The sequence below is a fragment of the Hibiscus syriacus genome, unplaced genomic scaffold (assembly GCF_006381635.1).
Source record: "Hibiscus syriacus cultivar Baekdansim isolate YM2019G1 unplaced genomic scaffold, ASM638163v2 tig00111689_pilon, whole genome shotgun sequence".
In the NCBI taxonomy this organism is placed as follows: domain Eukaryota; kingdom Viridiplantae; phylum Streptophyta; class Magnoliopsida; order Malvales; family Malvaceae; genus Hibiscus; species Hibiscus syriacus.
Genome location: NW_024063154.1, coordinates 421,757 through 445,403, shown reverse-complemented (window position 1 = coordinate 445,403; position 23,647 = coordinate 421,757). Strand labels below are relative to the sequence as shown.

The following is a 23,647-nucleotide window of genomic DNA, read 5'->3' as shown; positions in this document are numbered from 1 at the left end:
CGTCTCAAACCTATCGAGTATTATTATACTATAAAGGTGATTACATAAACTGAGTTACTCTCACAAACTCTGCTAAATTCTGTTGAGTTAAACTCACAAACTCTGCTAAATTCTGGGTTCATAAGCACCTCATACACCCATAGTTTTAAACTACATAGAAGCAACATTGACAGCAAGTGGTGAGGCAAACAACTAACAGGCCACATAGTGTCAAGGGGTTTATATTCTAACAGAACCTAATCTCACAACTACTGCCATTTAAATCCTACTAAATAACCACATACGTACCCTAAAATCCAGCTATTTCGGCAATAGCACCACCAGTTTGATGCAGCATTGCATCTATCTCATCCCCATCCTCCATTTCCAACTGTAGCAAAAAGAACACATAACCAAAACTAAGAACCAAGATATAAAACAATGGAGAGACGAAGATATATTATAAATATGAATGTTTATAAAACTAAAAACCAAGATATAAAACAATGGTTTCGGGTCAGTCAAGGTCTGGCCAATTGATATTCGAGTCTGTTTCAGGTTTGGGTCATTTTGAATTCAAATTATTTGTATGGGTCATTTCAAGTCATGTTGTATGGAGTTTAGATTCGGATTAATAAGGGTCAAGTTTTCGAATCCAAAACAGAATTGACAACTATACATATAGTTGAGAGAGATAGAGAGAGAAGAACCTCGTCTGGAGTCTGCTCGGCACGTAGACGGCGGCCGTCAAAGAGGAAGGCAATGGAATTGAACTCAACCGATTGTCGATCACAATAGGCATTCATAAGCTTCTTCAATTGAGTGCTTCTTTTAATTCTAAAGAACACTTCATTCCCATCCTACAAAACATATAAATGCATGAATTAGCATTTTGCAACTTCAAATCCTTTCACATAATCCCAATCCATAAATGCTCCATAACATCACTAACAATAATAATTAAGCAGTCATTCGACCAAACCATGCTTTGCTGTTTTCCTTTAAGGCTATTTTATTCTATTAGTTTTTTGTTTTGTTTTTTTCCTTCTAAAATACCTGAATCAGACATTTACATCAAAATATATAGTCTATTATGTGCTTGAAAATATGGTTTTCTATTCTCTCCAGAAGCCTCGAGTTTGAGTAGCTGCATGTTTGTATAGGTTATATTATATGCTAAGAAAAATTCTGACAGTTACTAATACGCGCATCAAATCAAACTATGGTTTTATATGTATATGAAAATAGTGTCAAACGAAACAATCATCTAGGGTGCATACCAATTCAATTAAAATAACATACTGAAAGAATAAAATTTATCAAAAAACTATGCTAGTAAAAGTCAATTGATAGATTAAAAAAAAATTAAATTCATAATTTGTCCAATTTAAGGTAAAATATAACCCAAAAAAGAGGACATTTACTCAACAAAAAAAAAACCCAGAATTTAGATTTCGTTCACTACCAAAAAATCAAATCCTTAAAAGGTAAAACCTACAAAAAATTAATTTCAACCCTTAAAAGGCAAATTTGAAATTTTTTGAACCTGGCCTTTGACTTTGAGATTGATATGAGCCGTTTGATCAGCGGGCTTCTTGTCTTCCTCTTGATTGGTTACTCTCGACATCTTCGTCTTCTACTTCTTTGATATTGGGTGATCCAATTAGGGTTTGGAAATCGGATATTCGAGGGTCCGAATTAGCGATTGATTTTCTTTAATCTTTTTCGGCTTGGCTGGAGAATAACGAGACCGGGGATTTTGTTTCTATTGTGATTTTTGGAGAATGAAATTAACGGTCAGGATTTATTTAGTTGAAGATAGATCGGACTGACTGAAAATTCGGTTTAGTGAGATTAGTTGTTAGATCCTTTAATAAGTCAGTTATTCGAATTATAAATTTATAACGTTTATAAATATAGTAAAGTGGATTGGGAATATTGACTTTGTCTCTATAATATTCAATCTAGATTAATCGATCAAATAGCGATGATTATGTCAAAAAAATTATATAAATAATATATTGATTATAAAATATTTTTCTTTCGATTAAAGAATTATAAAATAATTAATAGATTTAAAAAATAAATTATCTCTTTTCTTTGTTTAAAATTTGATAATGGAAGACATATTAGTTAATAAAATTAGCATAACAAAAATTCAGTCCTTATCATTTATACTATAATAATTTGATCTTAATTCTTTAAAGTTAATCCTTAATTTTTTTCAAAATCCTTAATATTTTAAAATAACACCAGTTTAATCTTTATTTTAATTCACTCCCATCATTATCCACTTCACCATAATTCTTCATTAGTGTGCTTATTATTATTTTTAATCGTCACAGTCAGTTATGGTCGTTCTCTCACTATCTTTCACAAAAATCTTCTAATGATGAGAATGGTTGTAGCAGAGGATTCATACTTCATTTTCACTACTGCAATATGAATGTGGTGGTTCATTTCATCTTGATAACTTTTCTCTAACTCCACCGATCAATGTGCATGCCATCATCGAGTCAAATTAAACATGGGTATGTGATTTTAATTGAAATAAAGATATTAAAATGTTTCAATTTTTCCATTAGTAAATGACCCGTAGAGATTCGAGTATTATTACATTAAACATCATATAACCAGTAGATTAAATGTAACATCCTCTGTCTGAGTATGACTAAAGAAAACATGTCACATTCGATATTAGAATATTGGGTAATTGAAGTCAACCTAAAACAAATAATATGAGGCATACTTGTCTACCTAAAGATCACTTTATAAACAATATAAACTAAATGTGGCATTCATAGACCTGTGTATTACATAAAATGTGACTTGGGCATTAGTCTCAACAGCGGAATTTTCATCATATTAAAATCAAGCCTTTCTTGTAAAACCTGTATCAAAAGTTCATTTGCTTTTAACATCCTTTACTCTTTACATTTCTATGAACATATCTAGAATTATAGTACTTTCAATATCATTTGTACCGTAGTAATAAAATGCAACTTATAATGTTCTTAATCCAAGCTTATGACTTGCATGATATTATCATAAATCAAGAGAGCTAACATAATATTCATAGCTTTCTTATACAAAACAGACATATAATTATAAGTTTTTATCATTGAGATGTATTTTTTTTAATAGTATGGAATGGTTGCAATGTAACATTTGTTGATAATCTTTTTTAACTGTTTACAACGCCTATGCATTATGCAGACACAGCCGCTCAAACTCAGGACCTCAAAAGAGAACAACACTTTCTTTATCCACTAAGGTCACTTTATAAATTCATTAGTCATTAAAGTTGATTTCAACTGTTGATGTTAAAAAAATATTTTGAGACACCCTTTGATTCGACCAAGCTGAGTTAAATTGATATAATATTTAAATTTTTATGATTAAATTTTTAAATTTTTAGGTTCTGAGGAGGAAAGAAAGCTTTGAGGTGGTGAAGAAATAAAAAATGGGTTAGTATGGATTAAATTGGTATAATTTTAAATTTTTATGATTAAATTTTTAAAATTAAGATTAAATTGTAATAATGTGTAAAGGTTACGGATTAAATTTATTGTTAAACTAATATTTTCAACAATCTGAATGATGAGTTGTTATGTATTAAGAAGAAAAATAATACAACAATCAAATACAATTAAAAAAATTAAATGTAGAAAATCCATCAAATAGTCTCGGTAGTAAAAAAACATTATTCTTTTTATAGGTATTGAATTTGAGTATATATATATATATATATATATATATATATATATATATGCAATATGTGTATGTATTATTAATAAGTTAAGAATAATAAATATACTAAACCGGCTAAACTCTCGAGATAATGTTCTCGAATAAATTAATTCACGAGATAATGCACTCATCAGATTAATTGCTCAAATAGGGTGAAATCTACAGTGTTGGTCGTAGGTCGCCATGCCATCCGGGCGACCTACTAGGTCGCCATGTCTTCCCGGCGAGCTATGAGAGAGATTGCATGTGTCATGCACGTTCCAACACGTTGGGCATCCGAAGGCATCCGACCGAGGGCATCCAACCGATGCCATTCGAGCGAGCTATGCGAGGGCATCCGAGGGCAAGAGGAATTACGCGAGGAGCAGGAGGAGTGCATGGCGACCTACAAGGTCCCCAGGAGTGCATGGCGACCTACAAGGTCGCCAGGAGTGCATGGCGACCTACAAGGTCGCCAGGAGTGCATGGCGACCTATGCTGGGAAGCTGCCACGCTGTAGGTCGCCCGGAAGGCATGGCGACCTACGACCAACACTGTGCAATTCACCCTATTTGAGCAATTAATCTTGGGAGTACGTTATATCGTTAAATAAAATTTTCGAGAACATTATCTCGAAAATTTTGCCTACTAAACCTCAATACTTAAACTAATCATTAATCAATATTTATAATATCAATTAAATTCTTAATAATTAAATAATCAATCCCCAACCAAATATTAAATATGAATATTAGAATTTATATGGGGAAAAGTCAACATAGTGAGGCAACCTTTTAAAGATGATGTTGGTAAACAAAAGTCTGCCCACTTGCAATTGGGACATTTGAAGTTATCATCAAACTCATAATTGAAGGGACCCCAGGACTCACCTGTCCTAATTTATTTATTATTAAGACTTCAAACATAAAGGCATGTCTCAGTTCCAAAGTTAAACACAAGTGTGAAACAATAAAAACATGTCAAAGATGGTTTCACTATCTGGAATTTACTGGAATCTATTAAATGATTTTAGTGATTAAAAAAAAATATTATTCTCTTAGAAGTCTCTAGTTTAAGTAGATACGTCTATAGAATGTATATAAATTGTTAATAACTAAAGAAGTTGTGAACAAATATTACCGTCTAATCATCCTAAATTATTACCAACGAGATCAACTGACATTCACCAAATTCTAACGCTTGCAATGAGAAAACATGTTATGGGGTTTTTTTCCTTTGTTTTCACTTGTCTGTCTTTCTCGTACGTACCAAACATTTCATTTATAAACTTGGTGAACAAAAACCTGCCGACTCGTATTTGGACACTGGAAGTTATCATCAAAGTCATAAATGAAGGTATCTTCCCATTGACGATAACACCAAATTACTTTATTATTAAGATATGATTATATTCATATATCAATTTCAAAGGTTAACGTGACCAAAGCAAACGACAAGTATGAAACACTAGAAAAAGTCAAACATGGAGTTTAGATAGAGTTTTCTTCAAAACTCATCCATGGTTTCAATGTTCTCTCTTAAATTTTCTTAACTGAAAATCACCAAATTCAACGTTTCTATGAAGTAACATATAACTATTGGATTATATGCATATGATACGTATATAATCAAATAGAATTGCATGTTATTTATTATTATAAGATAATTAGTGATCTGTATTAAACATGACTTAATACAATTAAAATTAGTTGAAATTTAATTTTAAAATAAGATATGAGTTAATTTGTAAAGATACCTAAGTATAGTTTAAATATTGACGAAATGATTAGAAAATTAGGTTAATATGTAAGTTATATATTAGGATTATATATTGTCTCCAAATTGCACATGAGAACTTCTACAATTATCATTTGAGTTATATATATATATATATTTATTTAATTAGCCTTTTTATTTTTTGATAAAAATTATGGATGGTTTTATCTGTTCTTGTACCATGTACTTTGTTTACTTTTATAATACTTTTTAGGGTTAAATTTAAGTCGTTTTTTTTAAAATTTAGATTGTTTATCTGGTTATCATGTTTATCTATCCTAACGTTAGACTCTCAGGCTTGCAAATTGATTTCCAACGTAAGATTTGCTTGCAAATTGCAAAAGAAAACGTTATCCTGTTTTGAAAATTATTAATGAGCTTTATTCGGCTTAATTCGCACGATCGATGGTTGGTTTCAACATGAAGAATGAAAATATGTATTGATTATAATTTAATTGTTTGATTATTGATTGATTTGATTGATTGATTAATTAATTGTCAATTGTTGGTATTTATACATATGATTAATATGATAAAATAAAGAGAATATTATTCTTAGGTAACCATCTGATATATTAATAGTAGAATCATTTCTCTCACACACTATTATAATACATTATGTTCTTTAATTATTTATTTAAATTATATATGACAATAATAATAATTTTATAAGTAAATTTATGATCGTAATAAATATTTTTAATTTATTTATGAAGTTATTTTTTATTAAATAATAATAATTTTTTAATTAAGAAAATGACTGTATATTAAAGCCAACAACCTCACCACATATTATTATAACGTCCACTTTTGTCTGATCTGTTTTTTTTCCTTACGTTTCTTATCCAACTTAAGCCTTTCAACAAATTCACATTTGAAGTTTTTAATTGGTATCGGATTGATGCTCAATGAAGTACAAGATATCATTCACGTTAACCGAGGATTTAAAGTCCACTACACCTACCGTGAGGTAAATATTGCAGCTCATATGTTGGCACAAGATGCCATTGAAATTTAACGAATGCTTTTTTTTGGGGGAAAAAGAAATCTCTCCAAATGTGCAGGTGAGACTTTGAAAGATAAATTGCCGATGAAGAATTCCCATTAGGAGAAAAAAACGAACAGAAATAAATTAAATATTTAGAATTTGTATATTAAAGATTTGAGGTTTTAGAGCACATATTTATATTTCAATGATCTATTGCTCCCATTCATTGCATTTTTAAAGATAGATTTAGGTTTTAAAGACTGTAAGTAATTTTTTTTAACAATTTCTACTTAAAGGGAGGGTGAATGAAATTTTTATTCCTAAAGGCATGTTTGGGTTAAGAAAAAAAATTATTACCATGAGAAATAAATTTTTTTTTCGGATTCACATACCCATGTTTGATTTAAAAACATACATTTCAAGGGTAACGAAACACTGTCTACAATAATTTTGTTGGCTTGGATTCTCGAGAATCTCATTCCCTCCTATATCTTAAGTATTTAACAATTTCAGTAGGATTGGATAAAATTACCCCTAAACTAAATGAATCATTTAAAATTATCATCTTCTTTATTATTTTAATTTGTATAATAAATCCCTAATTTTACAATTTCCTTTCTTCTTCCACCGTTGTTTAGGTGAGATATTTGGATAATATAAAGTAAAAATATTATTATTTTAGTAAAAAAAATATCGTGGTTCTAGATTCTTTTAATACTTATTATAAAATAATATGATACATACTATAGAAAGTAAAAAAATATTAATTTTCTATTTTATTATATATTTTATTGCGTTTATTTTTAGATTTATTTTTCATAAAATATTCTCTATATTATATATTTTATGTTTTCTATTAATTTTGTTAAATGATCTGATATGATATTATAAAATAAAAAAGTATAGCAATTAACACATACTTACACCGGTGTAAGTATGTACATCTCTCAATATCTCGGTACCTAAAAATAAACAAATAATTATATTGATATAAGTATATTTTTATATTTTCAAAGAAATAAAAATAAAAAGTAAATATTAAGTTATTTGTGTACAAATTTTATTAAAAATTATAAATAATAAAAAATATTTTTAATGATTTTTCATGTAAATATTTTAACTTTAATATTGATAATTGAACTTGTTAAGAAATAAAATGCATCTCAAGGACAATTTAGTAAAATATATATATCTTATATTTTTTCAACAAAAAACTGTTATCTTACATTCATGTAAAAAAATCCAAATAAGATAATACATTATTCTCAGTAATGTGTTAAGTAATTTAACATTTCAATAATCTTATTCTTAATTATAATCTTATAATTTGTGAACCAAACAACCTCTAATAAATATTAAACATACAACCTAAAGGAGAGGAGAGTTTCAACTAAGAATTTCTATCCACTTATTTTATAAGTTATTGGTTTATGAATAGCCTTTTTAAAAATAGAACATAAATATTCATATATTTATATGCTTTTTTTATTTTAAGATTTAAGTTTTATTTAAAAAAAAATATTGATGAAGTTGGTATTTCGATAAAAATAAGAAGTTATGTAAATTTATTAAGTAATTTAATGATTTAAAATTGTTTATTATGTCTTGACGATTTAGGTGAATAATAAAACACTTTATTTCTCAAAATATAATATTACACACATTTAAGAATCTTTTGGAAAAATTTATCAAAATCTAATTTTCACAAAAATTATTATTATTATTACCCAAAGGTTAACGTAACGTATCCATCCACATCAAGTACAACTATTAATTACTGTCCGATTTGCTGAATCACCATTCAATAGAAACCACGTGTATGGCTAAGATGTTATATCTAAATCTAAGTTAAAAATATTATTATTACGTCTGTAGAAGAAAACGGTCGAGTTGGTGGCTGGCATTGCTACTTTCAATCCAAGTAGTTGGTTTCCCCCACTAACCCCACTCTCCCCTATAAACAACGTTAAAATCCCTCTCTTTTCTTTTTTAAACCACTTCATTTTCTTCTTCTTCTTCAAAGCTCTGGCCATGGTATCCCGATCTTTCTTCTATCTTCTCATTTCACCCATTGTTCTCTTCTCCGCCATATTTGTCTCAGGTATGAGCTTCAAAATGAATCCCTTTCTTTTTTGTTGTCTCAACGAAACCCAAAGTTAAATTATTATTTTTTGTTTTCTTGCAGATGCTTCTGGTTCGGTCGGGATTAACTACGGTCGTGTTGCCAACAACTTACCGTCGCCGGAAAAAGTCGTCGAGCTGTTGAAATCCCATGGAATAAACAAAGTGAAGCTCTATGACACCGACGCCACCGTTCTGACTGCGTTGGCGAACTCCGGAATCACCGTCGTCGTCGCTCTTCCCAACGAACTTCTCGCCACAATCTCCGGTGACCAGTCCGCTGCCAATAACTGGGTTCAATCCAACATAATCAAGTTCTACCCTCAAACAAAGATAGAAGCCATAGCTGTTGGGAATGAAGTCTTTGTCGACCCGAAAAACACAAACTACCTGGTACCCGCCATGAAAAACATCCACGCTTCGCTCGTTAAATCCAAACTAGATTCTGCCATTAAAATATCTTCCCCCTTAGCTTTCAGTGCCTTGCAAAACTCTTACCCTTCTTCAGCCGGTTCTTTCAAGCAGGAATTAGTCGAGCCGGTTATTAAACCCATGTTGGATTTCTTGAAACAAACCGGTTCTTACCTCATGGTTAATGCGTACCCGTTTTTCGCTTACGCTGCAAATTCGGATCAAATCTCACTGGATTACGCTTTGTTTAAGGACAACCCGGGTGTGGTGGATTCGGGTAACGGTTTGAAATACCATAGCCTTTTCGAAGCTCAAATCGACGCCGTTGTTGCCGCCTTGTCGGCCATTGAATACGACGACGTAAAGATTGTGGTGACCGAAACAGGGTGGCCTTCAATGGGGGACGAGAATGAAATTGGTGCTAGTGAGGACAATGCGGCGTCGTATAATGGTAATTTGGTAAGGAAAGTTTTGAGTGGAAGTGGGACCCCTTTGAGACCTCAAGACCCAATTAACGTTTACTTATTTGCCTTGTTCAACGAGAACCAAAAACCCGGTCCAACTTCGGAAAGGAATTATGGGTTATTTTACCCTAATGAACAAAAGGTATATAACATACCATTAACAGAAGAGGAGCTCAAAGGAGGGCAGTCAACGCCGGTCAAAGGCAATACGAGTCAGGCACCGGTTGCCGGAGAAGTGTCGAAGACAAAGGTTGGGCAGACTTGGTGCGTGGCCAACGGGAAAGCAAACGAGGCGGCGTTGCAGGCGGCGTTGGATTATGCTTGCGGTGAAGGAGGGGCGGATTGTAAGGCTATTCAACCCGGCGCGAAATGTTTTAGTCCGAACACGCTGGAAGCACATGCCTCGTATGCCTTCAACAGCTATTATCAAAAGAAGACACGCGCGGCCGGTACGTGCGAGTTCGGCGGTGCAGCTTATGTTGTCTCACAACGTCCCGGTATGTTGTTAATTACACAATAATTGAAAATTATATATATATAATGAAATTGTCGTTTAAATGTCAAAAGATTTATTGGACTGACTCGTTAATATAATTTTTTGAATTGCAGCTTATGGGAATTGTGAGTTTCCAACGGGCTACTGAAGTGGAAAAGATTTGGTGAATTCAGCAACAGATTTAGCAATTTCTTGTTATTATTATAGAGCAGGATGAAAAGTTATTATTAGTTGTTTTTACTTTCTCTTCTTTATAGTTACGTGGTCCTATTGTATTTATTGTTATTATCGCCTTTGTATTATTTTAATATTCATACATTATTATACGATGTTATGAAATTTATTTTTAATTAATTATTGATATTTAGTTTATTGATTGATTAATTTAGATTAAATTTTATAGAGTCTCATTGATTCTTTCAATTTAGTTTATTTTATTTGTAAATATCATAGTTTAATCTTCTGATCTTATTTAAAAAATCTAGTATATTTTATTACTAAATTGATTGTAAAATTTACTTGAATATAAATTAATACCAAAATAATAAAATATGAACACTACGTACAAACACAATCTTATCAAATTCTACTTAGAACAGATAATGAATTAATAATATATATTATTATCGAGATGGATGTAAGATTTTGTATTAAGAATGGAAATTTAAAAATTTATACTAATAATTTAAGAAGTGTTGAATTATAAAATTTTAAGAATACAAAATTAAACTATTAATAATATATATATATATATATATATATATATGTATTGTATAAGAATTTAAAATTTTCAAATGATATAACTAGACTATCAACATTTCATCGGACACCCTTATTATTACACAAAATATGTGAATAGAAATAGAGATGAACCGAGGAGTGAGACAATCGTTCTCCTAAAAATTTAAAAGTAACATATATTTTAGATATTTTATTTGTACTTTTAGTTCATAATTTGTTTTCGTTTTCTAATAATTTATAAGTTTACTCTATGTTAAAATTTTAACAATTTATATTCTAACATAATTTTTACATCATTCTTGAGTGGAAATCAAAATCACAAACAATGTCATTACTCACATATCCTACTACTTAGCTTATATTTCGGATTGTTTGATTGAAGAAAATAAAAAGTACCGCATAACATGTTGTCCCTTGTTCCCATATATAATGTGGTAAGGGGGAGGTAAGATAGTAGGCTGCCCCCAACACTAGGTTAAGAGCAACTTCCGTAGGAGACCTCCGAATTATGAAATGCCCTCATGGACTCGATCCTACGACCTCAAGGTTAAAAACCTTGTACTCTACCAAGATAGTGAACAAGATAGTGACTAGAAAACAATTTCATAACGTTGATTATACACCTAAATAAATTATAATTGGATGATTAAAGTAGAAATTCGATTTAATATAAAAATAAATGTTTAAATTATATATTTTTTATTTAGATGTTTAAATTATTTTTCGATTAATATAAATGGCTATCGTTATAAATGTTATTATTTTAAATGCTTGATTATAACAGCCTTTAGAAAACTATGTTAAATGACATGTCGTATTCTTATAATTTCAAATATTTTATTTAAAAAAACCTAAAAATAAATTATTATATTTCTAATTTATTTTTAAAATAATTTCACCCCTCTCATTCTCACTCTCACTCTCACTCTCACTCTCACTCTCACTCTCACTCTCACCCGATCAGGGTAAGAAAAGAACCTCTCCCGATCAGGCTAAAACTCCTAAAATCGGTGTATCAAATGGTTGTATTCCTTATCCATTTTCTCCTATCCAACCAAACTTCAGGCTAAAACTTAAAGGAGTTTAATATTTCTAGTTCAGCTTAAGGTTACTGCACAAACATTTCCATCAGTCAAACAAAGATGCACATAAAACAGTAACTAAACAACTTTGTTTAAGTTTTTTAAAATAAAATCTTTAAAATTATTAAAATATAATATGTGTTATTTAACGAGATTTTTTTATAATTGTTATAATCAGAATACGTAAACTGATAATGTTTATTACATTAAACATCTAGATTAATTGATAAATAACATATATATTTAAATGAAAAAAATAATATAATTTAAACATTTATTTTTATAATGATCATATAATATTATAGTTTCCCCTTAAATTTTTTTATGATTATAAAGACCTACTCGATGCATTTTTTTTCTTGTACGTCAAAGACCCAAACCAAATTATCACCGAGACGATAACACCCTCAAGGAATGTTGAAATTCACCCATCACCCAGTGAAACGACGTCGTTCGTACCATTACTGAGGATTATTTCGTCCACTAAAATAAAATCAACTTTTGCTTTTTCTCTCTCAACGCACATTCTTTCGCTCTAAAAATTTGTCCTCTCGTTTCTATTTTTTCTTTTCTCTAGAAAAAACGCAATATATATATATTGACCCTCTAAAACCCTAAACCTCCTTCTCCCTTCTTCCTCCCCCAGAGATGTTGATGTCCGGGGCGTTGTCACGCGTCTCAAGGAGCGTCGGTGCACGCTCCTTGCTTCTCTCAACTACCAAGAGCCTTCAAACGCCAAGCTCTTCCCTCAGTTTCACTCTCTTGTCTGTGAATTTCCGAATAAGGTACAGAAGTATTTTCAATGTATTAAACAAACCAATAAAACCTTTGATTTGTTTGGTTAATTCTGAGGGGGTTTTGATAGGGTTTAAGGATTTTGTTTAAATTGGCTCAATTTTGATGACTTGTTACATTTTTGAGTTTTTATTCTTTGTTTCACCATGTTGGAGTTCCCTAAGTGTTGGCTAGAAGTTAAAATGACTTTAATTTATATGAAAGTGAGTGTCTTGTATAGGCTCAACATTTGTTCTACTTTTTTCATATTTATGTGATCATTTTTTTAATTTTTTTACTAACTGCCTTAATGTAGTCATTACATTAATGATTTATAAGCTGCAATTTCAATTTAAATATTTGTTTAATTGGGGTCAGGTTCAATTTTTTAGTCAGTAATTGAATGATCATGCTGGATTTTGGATCTTAAACTCGTATTTTGATTACTACAAAACATAACCAAGTTCATAAAATTTGCGTGCATTTTGCAGATGATTACAAATGATGTATTGAAGCTGCAATATTCATACCTCAATTTCTCTGCATTCCGACGATTTGGGATCTCTTCATCGGCCTCCCCCGAGCCTTCCAAAAAGGAACATGGGAGTAATGTAGAGAATAATGGTGAAGATCCTGCAAAGCCAAGTGGGAATACGAATCCTGGAGAGGCTGAAGTTACAAAAGAATCAGGTTTTAACACGGAGTCTCAAAATACAGATAAGAGGAGGAGGAGAGCCACTAAACGAACTGCATTTTCTGATTCGGATTCCGAGAGCGATGGTGACCTATCAATGGCTGATATGGTGAAACTTGTTGAGGAAAAAGAAGAGCTCCTGAATGCCAAGCAAAAGGAGATTGAGCAAATGAAGGACAAAGTTGTTCGAACTCTTGCAGAAATGGAGAATGTTATGGCCAGGACAAGACGGGAAGCGGAGAACTCAAAAAATTTGCCATTCAGGTAGTGTTGGTGAACCAATATTCTATTTGGAATCTCTGTAAACAAGTGTAATTATTTGTTGATGTGCTGCAGAATTTTGCGAAAGGCCTACTCGACGTCGCAGATAATTTAGCAAGGGCTTCTACGCATGTTAAAGGCAGTTTCTCTAAGATTGATGAATCAAAAGACACTGCTGGAGCTGTACCACTCCTTAAGACACTCCTAGAAGGAGTTGAAATGACTGAGAAACAGCTTGGAGAGGTAAGCTTTCTGTTATTTCGCCAGTCAGGTTGTTAGTCTCAAAGCTTCCCATGATATTGGGAGGTCTTGTGAAGGGGAATTATATAGTTTCATAATTGAACTTGTAGGATTCATTTCCTTTTTCGTTCCTTGTTAAAATGGAAAATTTGGTGAACTAAAATACTTAAATCATTGGACTATCATAAAATCACTTGTTGTACTCGGTCATGTGCTTAGTTAATTATCCAAGTTGTTGTTTCTGCCTACATTGTTTTGATCTTCATTTTTCTTGAAATATCCATGTTTGGCACATTGTTGAATGTGGGTTCGGGAGACCCTTCAAGAACTCTCCTAATATGAGAAAAAACGTGAAAAGATAGAAGATACCCATGTTGGATATATCCCCATATCTGACATCTACACCATAGTCAGAGCAATGTAGTTTTCTTGTATCACGTTGGCAATGTTTGACCACTACATACATGTATTCTGTATCTTATTACTAACCGGTTAGAGAAGTTATTGCTTTCAGGTATTTAGAAAGTTTGGAGTGGAAAAATTTGATCCTACAAACGAGCCATTCGATCCACAGAGGCACAATGCAGTATTCCAAGTGCCAGATAATTCTAAGCCTCCTGGAACAGTTGCTCATGTTTTGAAGGTATTATCTTATAATTGAACTTTATTAAAACAGTTCCATTTGTCTATGGTTTCTTATAATTGATTCAGATTAAAGTTTGATTCTAGAAATGGATTAGTTTAAAGTTACATTACTTATATTTTAATTACCATTAAATACATGTTTCTGTTCTTTATTACAGGCAGGATATATGCTCTATGATCGAGTTATTCGACCAGCTGAGGTCGGTGTTACTCAAGCAATGGGTAAAGATGCAACTGAGAATAGCACGAGTGACAAAGGCTCTGATGCTTGATGGTTGCTTAGGTAAGGTTTTAAATGGCAAATTTTCAAAAACTTTTGCCTTTGTGATAAAGAATTATTACACATTTAAGGGTTATCAGTCTCTTATGTCACTACTAATAGAAGACATCTTTTTGTAAGTTATTCGAATTTAGTTCGACAATTTATCTAGCTGAGCTTGAATAGTTCGAACTACCGAGTGAGTTGTTCTAGTTGAGCTTGAGTTTGGCCATCCAACAAGTTGAGTTCAACTATTCAATCCTTTATTCTAGTAACTGACAGAATTGGTTATGTTGGTTTGAATAAAATATTTTCGCCATTCCCCCACCAATGATTGATGCAAGAAAGAAGGTTTCCTGAACATTGCTTGCTAGGGAAGATATTCGACCCGATTCTCCCAAAACAGTTATTCTAACCGTAAGCAACGCGAACATTTGATGTAAATGCAATGGAAAAATAGCAAGCAATGTAGTTTCTCATTCTTAAAGCATAGTCTATATGATGAATTGGCCAAACATATGCAAATGTGTGTGTATGTACACATATACATTGATGATTTGTTTTCAACTTTGAGCAAGCTAGATATTCATAGTTTTCGAAAACAGTACAACATATTTAACCTTGATCTGTTGGCGCTCCACAATTTCGATACGTTGGTACGACGTAGTACAAGAACAGGCTCGACTTGAACAAGTAAATATCGTTGGATAACCAGCCAAACATTTTCTTTAACTATACGAACCAGTCGCTGTAGAAGGCATGAGATTGTACACAATGAAGTTTTTTATACTTTTAATTTAATATGATTTGGCCCTCTGGTCCTCTAATTATTATTAGTGGTAGATTTTAGCCCTGATCTTTCAAAATTACCTTATTTTAGAACTGAAAATAATGCTCCAAAAAACAAGAAAGAAAATTGCTCAAGGGATAAGGAGTGGTAGGAGAGAAATTGCTTCGATTGTTGCATCTTTTAGAATTGAAAAATAACTTTTAGTTATAGGCTCAAATTAAGGCTAAAATTAAAAATAAATAAATAAATATCAGCTATAAAAATAATTAATTATCGTATGACGTATAATAACTGTAAAATATAAACTTTGATAAAATATTATTTTAATATTTGAGATTTTTTGCATTATCAATATTCTCTCAATGCACAATTTTTTATATAAAACCAAGAAGAAATTTTGAAGTAAAATGTTAGATGAGCAATAATGGAATCAATCTCTTAAGTACTAATGAACGTGTATGGAACTAATACGTAATGAAAATAAATAATTCTTCTCTTTAACAAATGAAAGAATATAAAATTTATTCAGATACGAGAAAACTAGTAAAACACGATTAACTTCATTCATCCAATGGAAACATTCAACATATAAGATATGAATTTATTAAGAGTAGAAAAATCAATCTTTCAGTTCGGTAAATTCATCAAGTTCTTCTCATTAGAGCCACAAAAAAATCCCTAAGATATGAATTCATTAAGAGCAGTGATGGAGCTATGTATAGTTCCAAGGGGCCTAATGTTTTATTATTAAAAGATATATAGGGATAAATACCTATTTAGACCTTCAAGTTTTGATTTATTTTTATTTTGTCCCTCTAATTTTTTTATTGTTAATTACATTTTGCCTCTTTAAACTAGAATCCTCATTCCGTCTCTGGTTAAGAGTAGATATTCATCTTTTCATGTAGGGTGAATTCATCAAGTCTTTCTTACTAAGACCATCCAAAACTTGAGATATGAATTCATTAAGCTCGAAAGCTCAATCTAATGCATGTATATTGTTTGTTATAGGGATATGTAGAAATATACATCTTGAGTCTTTCCATGGCTCCATTTGACCATATAAAACTAAGAAATCCAAGTTGGGTATCCATCATGAATACTCAACCAATGAGCTTTAGATTCATCCCCTCGACAAACTCATAACTAATTTTCTACTTAACCTTTTGGTTAGTGGATCAACTAGGTTCTCTTAAGTTCACTCGTACTATAAAGCGAGTGCTCTATCTTTATTTTTATTTTTGGTTGCCCTTCTAGTTCCTAAGGGTTGCCCTGATTAATCCGGTTCAACCTAGGTCGCACATCTCGTTTTGGTGGGTGTCTTCCAGCGATGATTTTCTGCATACACAAGACTCTAATTCGAGACTTGCTTAAGCGATATCAAACTGCTTACCATTTAAATCAACCCAATAATACTCTATATTTATTTCATATACGCATGTCTTCTCTTATCATTAAAAGTTTGACTTTTAAACCATATAGATGATGTTTTATAAGTGACAACACAAAATAGTGTAGGGCTTTCCCATAAGAAATATATAACAACCTAAACTCGACCCATAGATCTTAAAGTCTAGAATGCTATGTTGAGCCACAGAGATGACCGCTAAATTCAAAATCTTTAATATAATATGTCCAACACTCTTTAAAACATCAACACTATATTGAAATAGAATAGTTAAAGGTAGTTGTACAACTAGAGCTTCGACTATGACACAATATAAATCAACATCAAAATCAAATAGTAATAGAGTTTATAAATTGAAATACTGGTAAAAGTCGTATGAATACATAGGCTATTAATGTAAAACAAAAGTTGTACTCTAAAATGAAGTACTAAAAATCCCTCGACAATGACACTCTTCTAAATGATTATAATCTATCGACACGTGTACAAAAATATCCAAATGAAGCTCAGTGACACATTTTCACTTTACTATACTTTACGCAATTTTTAAATATAAGCATACAACATAAATACAAACAAAGATGTACGAGTCTAAACATGTGTCATCACTATGAATTTTATACTTATCAACATTCATTAGTGTCGTGAGTATCATCAACTACAACATTAATTCATATATTTAGTCATACAATCATATCAACAATAATAAATTATTCAATGTCAGTTAATATGAAGTAACAATTAACAAATATTGGATATTACAGATAACAAAGGTACTCAATATCTCTAAGCATATCAGGTAGAGATACATAATGTCACTAAACATCAAAACTTATAACACGCATCAGTATCCAATATCATAAGCATATTAAACAATGAAATTGACAATGGTACCTGATGTCACTAAGTATAATAATTTATAGCATGCAATGCAATGGTAGGCGATGTCACTAAATATATCATGTATCATCTAGTGTTGGAATATATGAACCACTATAGACCGTCACGTCAGTATTGTAATAGTTAAAATTTAATTTTATCTATTAAAGTACTAAATCATTTTTATTTTTTTAGTTTGAAAATTATATTAAATGTAAAAATAATTTAAGAATCACATTAATCTTTTTTAAAAAGTTTGAGAGCATCAAATATTATTAATACTATTTATCTGGTAATATTGGGTACAAATTTTAGTGAAACAGAGGGAGAAGAAATAGATGGAAGTGGAATTTCGAATAGTATATGAAACGCACCGTTTACTTCAATGGAAAAAATATCAAAATGTCACGCAAACATTCCGAGTCTTTTTTTCTTCTTATCTCCAATAGCTAAAGCTTCAAGCCTCCACAAAGCAGTAACAATGGCGTTATCCGTTAACTCCATAAAACTCCACAATTTGAACCAAAAAACCCATCTTTTCGTACCAAAAAACACCATTTCACTTTCTTTCAGAAACCCGATTCTCCAGTTCAATGCCAAACTCCAAAGGAAACCCTCAACTTCTTTTTCCCGTCAAATTCAGTCACATCAATGGCCAGTCTCATCTCTTATTAAGGCTTCATCAGATCCGTCAAAGAATTCAAAATCCGATACAGATAAGCTTCCAGCTGATGTCAAGGTCACTGAGACTATAGAGCCTGATTCAAGATTATGATTTTGGAGCTTTATTCGAAATTTGAAGTTCTTGGTGTTTTCATTCATTCTTCATGTCATTTCTTTATATAATTTTCACCCAGACGTTTAATACTTGTTTTCTTCATCTTATCAAACACTTTTTTCAGGTAAGATTGAGTGTCGAAGTTCCGGCAGCTGTAGGTGAGGATTGTTACAAAAGGGTTATAAAAGAATTTATGAAGCAAGTAAAGGTAATTTCTTACCGAAAATCAAGTTTTTTATAGTCCCCTTTGGTTCATAAACAAGTCTTCTTTCTTAAGCATTTCTTCATTTTAGGTTTTGATTCCTGCCTGATTCATAAGTTTTTTTTAGAGCTGTGAATTGGTTTGAATGGCTAAATGCATGTCTACAATAGGTAGAGATGCTTTAATGCTACTACCTATGTCCTTCGTTAGATTCACTTTGAATGCTGAAAGTCAGTGTTTCTAACATGTGACAGATACCTGGATTTCGTCCGGGAAAGATCCCGGAGAGTATTCTTCTGAGTTATGTTGGGGAGGAAAGTATTCAGAAGGCTACGGTCGAATCGATTTTTGAAAAGGACACTCCCTCGTGCTATGTCTACGGTATCTGTAATTATGTTAGCTTCATTTGGTTTAATGTTCTGAAAATTTTATTTTCTTTTTCAGCCTATTCGTATTAAGGATCAACTTCATGATACTTGGTTCATCTTATTCTACAGGTAGAAGGAAGGGCTTTGAGAGATTCGGTTCGCATAATAACCAAATTTTCTGATATGGAGAAACGCTATTCTTCTCATACCTCTCTTAGGTTGGCAAACATTACATCCTTAAATATCATTGGCATATTGCTTTTAAGGTTTATGGTACAATACTACATGCAAGCATAATTGATTCGAAAAACGTGCTTAAGCCTCTATTGGCATTGATCCAAATGGTCATTGATTTGATTTGTTTTCCAGTTACGATGTTATTGTAGATGTGGTACCGGAAGTCAAATGGATAACCGAGAATGGATACAAAAATCTGAAGATTGTTGTTGAAATCGACAATGAGATAGAATCTGAAAGAGCCTGTGAGCTGGAAATAAGGCGCCGCCACAAGTCCATAGGTTCACTGAAAGTTGTAACTGACAGAGGACTACAGGTTGTTCAAGTTTAAGAAACACTCCTTCATTTCTAAACTGCTATCGCCTTTGTCGGTTAAACTTTCCTTATGTCCGATTTGCTCACTAATCTTTAGCTCCAACTTCTTTCTCATATTTTTTGAATTTTAAGTACAAAAATGAGATGGTTGGTTTTTGTCTTCTGCTATCATTATATAGGAATTTATAACTTATGGTGGGTTCAAATGTTTTCAGGTCGGTGATCTTGTGGTCCTTGATATATCCGCAACGACTATTGACCAAAATGAGTCTAATGTTCAAAGTATTCCAGCTGCAGAAAGTAAGGTCGGTCGTACTAATCCAAACTGCCTATATTTTGATTTTTACTTCTTTCATTCCTGTATCTGTTCTGTTCTGAACTTCAAGTAAATGACTGCTGGAAAGTGATGGTCGGAATAGATATTAGAGTGGATATATCTCAATGTTGGTTCTGGTTCAAAAGGGAAGATTTCTTACCAATGTTTCTGTTCTAATTAAATAATGAGTAGCTCTCCGTAAATAATCGAGTCATGCAGATGGTTGGATTTTTTATGTTACTAGCTTGAAGCTCTTTTTCCCCCATTTTCGGGATTTCATTTTGATACTGAGGATGGTGAGTGTACTTCCGGGTTTTATCGATGTCATAATTGGTATTCAACGAGGTGAAACGAAGTCCTTTCCGCTTGTATTTCCTGAATCATGGCAACAAGAAAATCTCCGTGGTGTTCACACGCAATTTACTGTGAGTTCCACTTTGTTTTGTGGTTTCAACATTATTGCAGATTTATAAGAAAGTCCCCATAAAATTTTCGATTTGGTTTACATGAAAGATGACATGCACACTCTGCGGCAATTTTCCTTATAGGTTGAATGCAAAGAACTATTCTACCGGGACTTACTTGAGCTAAATGACTCCATAGCTGATAAGCTTCTTCCTGGATGCACCGACTTGAAGCAGGTTACTATTATGAACTGTAAATTTCCCCTTTTTGCCTTTTCTGATTCTAATTGCGACATTTTCATTTAAATGAAACTTTCTGCTGTATGAATGTGCAGGTGAAGGAATCATTATTGCAAAGGTGCCGAGAAGTGGAGCAAACTGCGAGAGACCAAGCAACCAATAATGCAATTCTAGACCAGCTTTGGAAGGTTATCAATCCTAACATTAAGATTGGTTTATTTTAATTGAGAATACTTTGTTGATGGTTGATACTATGATGTTTGATTAGATGGTGGAAATCGATATTCCCCAATCCTTGTTCGAGGAACAAGGTAGGCAGCTTTATGGAGCCAAACTTCTAGAGATTCAGGTAACCAGTATACGTTACCGATGATCAAATAATTATAAATAGAGCATCGGTTTATTTGTCTTGTACCTGCTCATGTTTGTTTTTGCATGCGTTTTATATGTATGCATGGTTGTGCCAGCTATAATTCGTTGTTTAACCAATGTAGGCAAAGATGAAGCTAAATGAACAGCAATTGGCTTTGCTGTCAAGTCCGAAGGTGGTGAACGAGTTTTTGGAGAACCAGAAAGAGAATATAACGAAGTTGATAAAGCAGAACCTGGCTGTAGGTGATATTTTCAAACGAGAAAATTTGCAGGTAAATACATGTTCAAACTTCGGACATGATGGATGCTATTAGAAGTTATTTTCGAAATATGTTCTGATTTGTGTTTACGTTGCAGTTTTCATCTGAGGAGCTTGTGAAATAGGTACAGAACTCAATCACTGAATTCGAACGTCACAAGCAAGAATACGATGAGGAACGTGTGAAGGAACAGGTCAGGGCTCGGTTCTTCTTTTACTTTTCTACGTTCCTAAACTGTTTGTTTTCCTTCACTTCTCGGATTACATGGTGCAGAGACGAATTCATGTTGTTTCGACACTGTCTAGGTACAAGAAGTGCTGGAGGGAGCGAAAGTGTGGCTCAAAGAACATGCAGAAATCCAGTACGTAACTCGATGAGACGAAGAATACCCGAACCTAGCGGGATGGAACCGGGTTATTAATAGAGTTTGCAGCTGGTTGAGCCATTCTCAAATGTTCAACGTTTTGGTAAGCATGAAACTATTCAAAGCTTCTTTAAGCAGTTTCAGTATGTGATTAGGTCTGTAAGAGAACATTCTTTGTAAGAGAGCAAAAATTTGGCCAAACGTATTAACGTTGTCAATTATTAGATTGTTACAGACATTAAATCTTAAGCCTTTTCAAAATATAAAGAATTTACGATATATTTTGTTCAATTTTTTATTATAAAAAATACAAATTGAACTTGACAAGCAGAGCATGAAGATCGGGTTGGGGAGAACTAGAAAAGCTAAATAAATCCATCGAATATATAATCGGGAAAAAAATATACTAAAGACGGCCTGCAATTAGTTGTAAAATACAATTACAAACGGTGATTTCATTGTTTTCGTTAATCGGATACATATCAGATCGATTAACGATTAAGAAAATTTTTAAAATTCTGTTATCAGTTAATTTGATTCGAAATTAATTAATTAATTGAATTAATCGAAAATATTAAAGTATGAGTTAATTGCATTATATATTCTGTTATCATTCTAAATTAGTCTTCAAACTTTTGAACATTTCAATTTCATTCTCAAACTATGACTTTCATTCTAAATTTGTCCTAAAACTTTTTGAATATTCCAATTTCATCCCAAACTATATGTATATACTAATCACATCACTTGTTAATAAAATCGTTAGGTCAAGTTATAATTATTATATGTTTGAAAAAAATAAAATTTAGGTTGAAACTAATTACATGTTTAGATGAAATCGAAATGTTCAAAAATTTTGAACATTAATTTAACTTAAAAAAAGGTTACAAAAAAATTATTAGGTTTGATTAATTATTTAAAAAAAATTTAGTCCCGTTAACGATTATAGAGAAAAAAAACGGATAATTCAATTCGATCGGTGGTTTAATTAATCATTTAAACATCCTTATTAATACACATATAAACCTAATAAACAGCAGCATGCTAAATTATGATAAATATCATTTGTGAATATTAATAATGCAGATTTTTATTTAAAAATAAATTTTTGAAATAATTTATCTTTCTAACTAAGTTATTTCTTTGATTTATTATTAGTAATTATATTTTAAAAATAATTCAAATGAAATGATCATTTTCAATAGTATTTCTTAACATAAATAAAATAGAATTACTATTATAATCGTGTGTATATATATATATATTACTTTGGTTTATACGTTATCTTTAAACTTAAATGGTGTCATTAAATTGAGTGACATCAAATTAAATATATATTTTTGAATAATTTATTAATTTAAGATGAATATAATATAATATATGTTCATAAATTTTTAATTTATTAACAACATACATCTTACAAAATTTTAATAAAATTACTAATAATTTTGAAGATTAAATTAATATTTTTAAATGAAAATTTTTATTTTATAAAAATATAAATTAAACTTTAAATTTATGTCTGATGCATGAAATAAATTATGTAAACTAAATTATTTCAAATTTACATAATTTATTGATAAATTACTTTTAAAACCTTTTGGGTGTTTACTATTTCATGCATGATAGTTATATATTTTTAGAGTAAACTACACAGGTGGTCCTTTATATTTTCGGTTTATTTGATTTTTATTCTTATGTCATCGATCTGTTTAATTTTAGTCACTCAACCATTAATTCTCCATAACATATTAATGGAATTCAGAATTATAAATTAAAACATAAAAGAATTTATTATTATTCTTCAAATTGGACGCCGGAAATGGAGGCTGTGCACTCAAGTCCCTCACCAACGCGCGTCGCCTTGACCCAACACTTGCTATCATAATCTCTTAGCGGGAAGCTGCTTGGATGGAAAATACCAACTAATTTAGTTTTCTTCATTCGGGTTGGTCCGTAAACAATTCAAGGTGGAGTCTGGATGACATGTTGGACATCATATCACATAACTGTTGCATTAGCTTCGGTTCTAGCAATTATGATATGTTTGTTTT

General features: G+C 31.5%; 3 protein-coding genes and 1 pseudogene across 3 annotated transcripts; 3 read left to right on the top strand and 1 right to left on the bottom strand.

The window, feature by feature from the left end:
• Positions 1-205: 205 nt before the first annotated feature.
• LOC120167500 (small ubiquitin-related modifier 1-like) lies at positions 206-1,731 on the bottom strand. The gene is made up of 3 exons (XM_039176496.1): positions 1,526-1,731; positions 690-839; positions 206-370 (listed from the first exon to the last, which is right to left on the bottom strand). The coding sequence occupies exons 1-3, from the start codon at positions 1,604-1,606 to the stop codon at positions 290-292; spliced, it is 312 nt and encodes a 103-aa protein (XP_039032427.1). The 5' UTR covers positions 1,607-1,731; the 3' UTR covers positions 206-289.
• Positions 1,732-8,462: 6,731 nt separating this feature from the next.
• Positions 8,463-21,750, top strand: LOC120167539 (glucan endo-1,3-beta-glucosidase 12-like). The gene is made up of 6 exons (XM_039176530.1): positions 8,463-8,573; positions 8,658-9,965; positions 10,078-10,127; positions 14,874-14,883; positions 14,943-14,956; positions 21,738-21,750. The coding sequence occupies exons 1-3, from the start codon at positions 8,504-8,506 to the stop codon at positions 10,110-10,112; spliced, it is 1,413 nt and encodes a 470-aa protein (XP_039032461.1). The 5' UTR covers positions 8,463-8,503; the 3' UTR covers positions 10,113-10,127; positions 14,874-14,883; positions 14,943-14,956; positions 21,738-21,750.
• On the top strand, positions 12,388-14,842 carry LOC120167612 (grpE protein homolog 2, mitochondrial-like). The gene is made up of 5 exons (XM_039176572.1): positions 12,388-12,591; positions 13,053-13,509; positions 13,581-13,759; positions 14,271-14,399; positions 14,560-14,842. The coding sequence occupies exons 1-5, from the start codon at positions 12,436-12,438 to the stop codon at positions 14,671-14,673; spliced, it is 1,035 nt and encodes a 344-aa protein (XP_039032503.1). The 5' UTR covers positions 12,388-12,435; the 3' UTR covers positions 14,674-14,842.
• Positions 18,155-21,692, top strand: LOC120167545 (annotated as a pseudogene).
• Positions 21,751-23,647: the final 1,897 nt, after the last annotated feature.

Excerpts from the sequence above, each read along its gene's own strand:
- LOC120167500 (XM_039176496.1), bottom strand. The coding sequence starts at position 1,606 with ATGTCGAGAGTAACCAATCAAGAGGAAGACAAGAAGCCCGCTGATCAA. Across the intron at positions 840-1,525 it reads ATCTCAAAGTCAAAGGCCAG|GATGGGAATGAAGTGTTCTT; the intron begins GTTCAAAAAATT and ends TATGTTTTGTAG. Across the intron at positions 371-689 it reads CCGAGCAGACTCCAGACGAG|TTGGAAATGGAGGATGGGGA; the intron begins GTTCTTCTCTCT and ends TTTTTGCTACAG.
- LOC120167539 (XM_039176530.1), top strand. The coding sequence starts at position 8,504 with ATGGTATCCCGATCTTTCTTCTATCTTCTCATTTCACCCATTGTTCTC. Across the intron at positions 8,574-8,657 it reads CTCCGCCATATTTGTCTCAG|ATGCTTCTGGTTCGGTCGGG; the intron begins GTATGAGCTTCA and ends GTTTTCTTGCAG. Across the intron at positions 9,966-10,077 it reads TGTTGTCTCACAACGTCCCG|CTTATGGGAATTGTGAGTTT; the intron begins GTATGTTGTTAA and ends TTTGAATTGCAG.
- LOC120167612 (XM_039176572.1), top strand. The coding sequence starts at position 12,436 with ATGTTGATGTCCGGGGCGTTGTCACGCGTCTCAAGGAGCGTCGGTGCA. Across the intron at positions 13,760-14,270 it reads CTGAGAAACAGCTTGGAGAG|GTATTTAGAAAGTTTGGAGT; the intron begins GTAAGCTTTCTG and ends TATTGCTTTCAG. Across the intron at positions 14,400-14,559 it reads CAGTTGCTCATGTTTTGAAG|GCAGGATATATGCTCTATGA; the intron begins GTATTATCTTAT and ends TCTTTATTACAG.